At 47.0% G+C, this 6,747-nt stretch overlaps 1 protein-coding gene across 2 annotated transcripts in view; it reads right to left on the bottom strand.

Moving 5' to 3' along the window:
- Window positions 1-249: 249 nt before the first annotated feature.
- LOC5501035 (sperm-associated antigen 17) overlaps window positions 250-6,747 on the bottom strand; it is a 31,036-nt gene continuing 24,538 nt past the window's right edge. For both annotated transcript variants that reach the window (XM_048721880.1, XM_048721881.1), the window contains 8 exons: window positions 6,009-6,146; window positions 5,514-5,670; window positions 4,914-5,164; window positions 4,217-4,341; window positions 3,638-3,898; window positions 1,211-1,355; window positions 687-841; window positions 250-408 (listed from right to left, as the gene is read on the bottom strand). In XM_048721880.1, coding sequence (XP_048577837.1) covers window positions 687-841; window positions 1,211-1,355; window positions 3,638-3,898; window positions 4,217-4,341; window positions 4,914-5,164; window positions 5,514-5,670; window positions 6,009-6,146 — 1,232 coding nt within the window. In that variant the 3' untranslated portion in view covers window positions 250-408. The remainder of the gene's footprint in view (window positions 409-686; window positions 842-1,210; window positions 1,356-3,637; window positions 3,899-4,216; window positions 4,342-4,913; window positions 5,165-5,513; window positions 5,671-6,008; window positions 6,147-6,747) is intronic.

Raw genomic sequence — 6,747 nt, 5'->3', positions numbered from 1 at the left:
CTAGCGATCGCTCTGGCTTTTAGCGGCAAAATAGCAACAACAATAAGCAAATGATCTAGCGCTTACGTATAAGCCAGAGAGTTTCTTTGTCAAAAACTGAAGAAGGGTTTATTTCCATTAAAAGGTCTTATTTTTTGGCCGTTCTCTGGGGTGACGGGCGCAGTCATCACGTGACCAGTTAAGGCAAGTCGCACATAACTACGATTCTACTGATTAAGGATAAACATGCAACATAAATAAGGCAAATGGTAGTAATAAAGAAATATTTTAATTACACGCAGTAAAACTGTTCAATACTTTACAAGATGTTTCTACATTTTTTACAAGTCATTTTACGCTTTAGAAAAAGTAAAATATTTTGAATTATCTACACGGTGATCGGCAAATCCTCAATCCCTCTTTGCATGCCTGAAACATGTAAACCAAACCAAACCAAAGTTAAATACTCTATCGTAATACTGTTTTCATCAGTAATGATGGCGCTGTTCACCCAGGGATAGTTTATGCATCTCATTTTCGCGCGCGTCTTTCTCTAGTAGAAGAACGAAAGACCACACAGCGCGCAATGGACAAACATCAACCAAGTACGCAACAAATCTCAGTCGAGTGCCGCTTGAAAGGTAAAATTCCTGTATTTGGGGGTTGGGGGTGGGGTTGGGGCGTTCTTTTGTTACGTTAATACGTACTCATGAATCTGCACCAATCAGCTCGTAGTCCTCCGCTTTACGTGGCCGTGTTGGATCTCGGGAAGGAGGTCTATTAGGCACGCGCTTGGTTCCCTTGGAAATACCGCTGTCCTCATTGCCGAAGCGGTTTTCGTATTCAAATGATGTCAATATGGGTAGAAAGCGTTAAGGATGCTACACCGATAAGTTTCTATGAGGTTGTTGAGAAAAGCAGTTTATTGTGTTTATTGGTGCTATCATTTCGCTGTTAGTGTTGGGGCGATTGTTTGTTGTGGTGGCTCCTCCCTCATTATTTGTGAAGTTGACACGAAAATTAGTTGACCGAAACGGCCTATCCTAGGAACAAGAGCGCACGTAAAGCTCACGTGACATATGAATAAGCAGCCTCTACCGCAGGCTCTGATCACGAGTCCTAGGAACACGAACGAACGTCGTATGATATAATTAAAAGCTTTCTATTCCAAGCGCTAGTCGTGTCTCACGTGATGTTCACGTGACAGTCATGGGCATGTCAAAAAGGATATTTGCATAAACAGGTAGATAAAGAGCGTCTGTCTCCGTCACTATCTCCACGTGGTGTCCGACATGGCCAACTCCAGACTCACCGGACACGCCGACAGCCACAGCGAAGATCTCCACGTCCAGCTTGGCGCTCATACCGGCGGCAACCTGAGATGAATAAGGCCTTGGTTAGACACGAGAATTGAACAAAGATGGATGGAAGGCCTTGGTTACACGCGAGAATTGAACAAAGATGGATAAGGCCTTGGTTACACGCGAGAATTGATCAAAGATGGATAAGGCCTAAGTGGGACATTGTTAAACACCTTCAGTCCAGTGCTTACCAGTCCCGGGTTGTATAACACCCTCAGTCCAGTGCTTACCGCTCCCGGGTTGTATAACACCCTCAGTCCTGTGCTTACTGGTCCCGGGTTGTATAACACCCTCAGTCCAGTGCTTACCGGTCCCGGGTTGTATAACACCCTCAGTCCTGTGCTTACCGGTCCCGGGTTGTATAACACCCTCAGTCCAGTGCTTACCGGTCCCGGGTTGTATAACACCCTCAGTCCAGTGATTACCGGTCCCGGGTTGTATAACACCCTCAGTCCTGTGCTTACCGGTCCCGGGTTGTATAACACCCTCAGTCTAGTGCTTACCGGTCCCGGGTTGTATAACACCCTCAGTCCAGTGCTTACCGGTCCCGGGTTGTATAACACCCTCAGTCCAGTGCTTACCGGTCCCGGGTTGTATAACACCCTCAGTCTAGTGCTTACCGGTCCCGGGTTGTATAACACCCTCAGTCCTGTGCTTACCGGTCCCGGGTTGTATAACACCCTCAGTCCAGTGCTTACCGGTCCCGGGTTGTATAACACCCTCAGTCTAGTGCTTACCGGTCCCGGGTTGTATAACACCCTCAGTCCAGTGCTTACCGGTCCCGGGTTGTATAACACCCTCAGTCCAGTGCTTACCGGTCCCGGGTTGTATAACACCCTCAGTCCAGTGCTTACCGGTCCCGGGTTGTATAACACCCTCAGTCCAGTGCTTACCGGTCCCGGGTTGTATAACACCCTCAGTCTAGTGCTTACCGGTCCCGGGTTGTATAACACCCTCAGTCCTGTGCTTACCGGTCCCGGGTTGTATAACACCCTCAGTCCAGTGCTTACCGGTCCCGGGTTGTATAACACCCTTAGTCTAGTGCTTACCGGTCCCGGGTTGTATAACACCCTCAGTCCAGTGCTTACCGGTCCCGGGTTGTATAACACCCTCAGTCCAGTGCTTACCGGTCCCGGGTTGTATAACACCCTCAGTCCAGTGCTTACCGGTCCCGGGTTGTATAACACCCTCAGTCTAGTGCTTACCGGTCCCGGGTTGTATAACACCCTCAGTCCTGTGCTTACCGGTCCCGGGTTGTATAACACCCTCAGTCCAGTGCTTACCGGTCCCGGGTTGTATAACACCCTCAGTCTAGTGCTTACCGGTCCCGGGTTGTATAACACCCTCAGTCCAGTGCTTACCGGTCCCGGGTTGTATAACACCCTCAGTCCAGTGCTTACCGGTCCCGGGTTGTATAACACCCTCAGTCCAGTGCTTACCGGTCCCGGGTTGTATAACACCCTCAGTCTAGTGCTTACCGGTCCCGGGTTGTATAACACCCTCAGTCCAGTGCTTACCGGTCCCGGGTTGTATAACACCCTCAGTCTAGTGCTTACCGGTCCCGGGTTGTATAACACCCTCAGTCTAGTGCTTACCGGTCCCGGGTTGTATAACACCCTCAGTCCAGTGCTTACCGGTCCCGGGTTGTATAACACCCTCAGTCTAGTGCTTACCGGTCCCGGGTTGTATAACACCCTCAGTCTAGTGCTTACCGGTCCCGGGTTGTATAACACCCTCAGTCCAGTGCTTACCGGTCCCGGGTTGTATAACACCCTCAGTCCTGTGCTTACCGGTCCCGGGTTGTATAACACCCTCAGTCCTGTGCTTACCGGTCCCGGGTTGTATAACACCCTCAGTCCTGTGCTTACCGGTCCCGGGTTGTATAACACCCTCAGTCCATTGCTTACCGGTCCCGGGTTGTATAACACCCTCAGTCTAGTGCTTACCGGTCCCGGGTTGTATAACACCCTCAGTCTAGTGCTTACCAGTCCCGGGTTGTATAACACCCTCAGTCCTGTGCTTACCGGTCCCGGGTTGTATAACACCCTCAGCCCTGTGCTTACCGGTCCCGGGTTGTATAACACCCTCAGTCCATTGCTTACCGGTCCCGGGTTGTATAACACCCTCAGTCTAGTGCTTACCGGTCCCGGGTTGTATAACACCCTCAGTCCAGTGCTTACCGGTCCCGGGTTGTATAACACCCTCAGTCTAGTGCTTACCAGTCCCGGGTTGTATAACACCCTCAGTCTAGTGCTTACCGGTCCCGGGTTGTATAACACCCTCAGTCCTGTGCTTACCGGTCCTGGGTTGTATAACACCCTCAGTCCAGTGCTTGGTGGCGGTTGCTTGACCTTAAATCGGCAGCTATCGATCCCGACATTCTTCAGGAGCACAGTGTTGATGTAGGTGCATCCCTCCTTCAGCGTGCCAAAAGACACCTTAGGGGGGAGGAGTTCAAACCCACGCAGATTCTCCATGCGCCCATCACTCAACTGGTTGCCCCCAGCAACAGAGACTGTGTGAACTCGGCGACGAACTGGGTCTTCGATTTCCATAAACTGGAAAAGTCCCAGAAATAAAGTCAGCTGAAATTAGCTTTAAAATGAACCTGGTGGGAGTATTGGAATTGATAATAAGTTAAAAAAAATTATTAAAAGCTGGATTGAAAGGCTCCAATCAGAAAGGTTTTGTAAGAAATGAGCTATTTAATATTGGGCCAACAGTAGGAAGTGGTCTTATCAACAGGGTTGCAAACAGGAATTGAAAACAACCTGGAGCTGCTGCGCCAAGCTTTCAACAAGGTTTCAACAAAAAAGCGTGCCGAACTTGTTTGGTTTTTCGTTTGACCTTTGAAGCGTGAGAAATGTTCAGGTTACCTGTGTGTTCGGAAGCGCGCCGGGCCTGGAGCTGAGAATAGAAGTGGGAAGACGAACAGCATCTTTACGGACTTCGCCGGAGACGTCAATATAAAGACTGCGAGGGCCGAACTTGGGCTCTCCCGCTGTACGAAGAAAAATGACGATAAAACTTAGTGTACACAAGGTACAGACATCATAGTCTATGATGTAAGACGATGATAAAACTTAGTGTACGCAAGCTAAAGACATCATCATAATCTACGATAAAAAACGATGATATAAACTTAGTGTACACAAGGTTCAGACATCATAATCTATGATGACAAACGATGATGAAAACTTAGAGTACACAAGGTACAGACATAATAGTCTATGATGACAAACGATGATGAAAACTTAGTGTACACAAGGTACAGACATCATAGTCTATGATGACAAACGATGATGAAAACTTAGTGTACACAAGATACAGACATCATAGTCTATGATGACAAACGATGATGGAAACTTAGTGTACACAAGGTACAGACATCATAGTCTATGATGACAAACGATGATGGAAACTTAGTGTACACAAGGTACAGACATCATAGTCTATGATGACAAACGATGACATAAACTTAGTGCACGCAAGCTACACACATCATCATTATGCTACGATAAAAAACGATGATATGAACACAGTGTAACAATACATGTCCAAACCAGTTCTTACGTGTATCGCTGATTGGCTCATCATCCTCCTCAGATCGAGGCACAGCATTAGCTATCCCATCATCCTGTTCGTTTGCGGTTACTTCCTGTACGGACTCCAGGTTGTTGCGCCACTGTGGGGACTCCCCTGGGGATGGTGGTTCAGCTGAATTGTCGCTTACCCCCTCTCCCATAGCATGTTTTGGTGTGGGGTTGCTAGGTCGCGGGTTGGACGGCTTGCTGGCTGCATGGGCAGGCGTCGGGTTGGTTGGTCTGATGAATGCGACACAAGAGTCAAACTCGACGATTCTTGACAAATAAAACTGACCAAAGAGGATTTGCGTTTGGAGATCACGTGACATTTTTGGTGACAACTAGCGCGCGCTCAGGCTTTTATCGGCAAAACAAGAGCAACAAAAGTAACTTATTTAGCGCTTACGACTAAAGCCAGATATTTTCTTTTAGAAAGTGTTTATTTTCATTTTTTTTCTTCGTTCTTTGGCGTGACGGGCGTAGTCATTTCTTTGTTTATTGTGCCTTGAATTTGCCAATCAAAAGGTCACGTGATCTTAAAGCTCTAGTTCCCTATTACACGGATTGCAAGGAAGTGGTCTTTGCTCACCTGAGAGGGGTGGGGGTGCCACCGTCTGTAGCGTGGACAGGGGTGGGGTTAGTAGGGCGTAGATTGCTTGGTGTGATGCTGCTGCTACCGGCTGCTGCAGGGGACGCCATCTCGGTGTTGACATATGAAGAAGGCTCTGTTACTTCAGGATTCTTGTCTGAGGTAAAGAGGGGATGAAGAACAGTGGTGTTGAGAGGCCGCAAGAAGCACATTATGTGCCGCACAGTACCACTACTATACTACCATCATTATCATCATAAACATTCTAATCATCATCGTCTTTCTCATCATCATCATTATAATCATCATCATAAACATCGTCATCACTTTAACATCGTCAAATTACTTTGATTGTTCTTTGGCATATTCGAGCAAAACTTTTCCTCATCGCAAATAATCAAAATCACTGGTATCGCTAGTCTCCTGTGCAGCCGTCCTTAGTGATTCAAGACTGACACTAGGGACGGCTGCGCAGGAGACTATCATATCTCTTACCAGATGCCTTATCAGAGACAGGTGTGTCCGGAATGCTTGCTTTCCCAGGGGGAGGGTGTCGGGATTGCTGTGCTAAGGATGCGGTCAGCGCGTCCATGTCTGGTACGTTGGTGTATGTGTGGCGAAGAAACTCTTGACCTGCGAACACACAAGGCGATGCGAAAGAGTCTATCATCGATTGGAATTCATATGAAATTCAAATCTTTTAGATGTATATTTCCATATGCAATAACAAAATATTGAATGCAAATAATAACAAAGGTGTTTCTAATTAGGATTTTTAAAAGTTGCCATGCAGCAATAATAAGTCGGAATAGACAAAGTTAAAAAAAAAAACTTGGGAAAATGTCATTCTTTTGCAGGAGACGATAATCGTTTTGACGTGTACCACCTGCGCCAAGTAGAAATCTTAAAACCTATCAGTTTGTTCGAAAGTGGTTCATCACGAAGCTCTAATTCACAGTGCATCGCGAGCTAGCCTAGCCATCTTGACATCTTTGTGAGTAAACCAATTCAAACCAATGGATGGAAGGATGCTAGAAACGTACTATCGATTTGAAATGAACTTCACTAGCCAACCAGAGTGACAAGGAATGTTTTACATCAGACCACAACTCTTCCTGGTTATGAAGTTCGTGTCAATAAAAACTGTAATCATCGAATACTGATTGGCTAACTGTTAAAACGTTACCACTGTAGCGCGCGTTTTGGTAAGTAAAAGATGCAAGAAACGTGCTCT

The sequence above is a fragment of the Nematostella vectensis genome, chromosome 14 (genome assembly GCF_932526225.1).
Source record: "Nematostella vectensis chromosome 14, jaNemVect1.1, whole genome shotgun sequence".
Classification (NCBI taxonomy): Eukaryota; Metazoa; Cnidaria; class Anthozoa; order Actiniaria; family Edwardsiidae; genus Nematostella; species Nematostella vectensis.
Note: the sequence above shows the minus strand (reverse complement) of the source record. Positions and strands in the feature narration are given on the sequence as shown.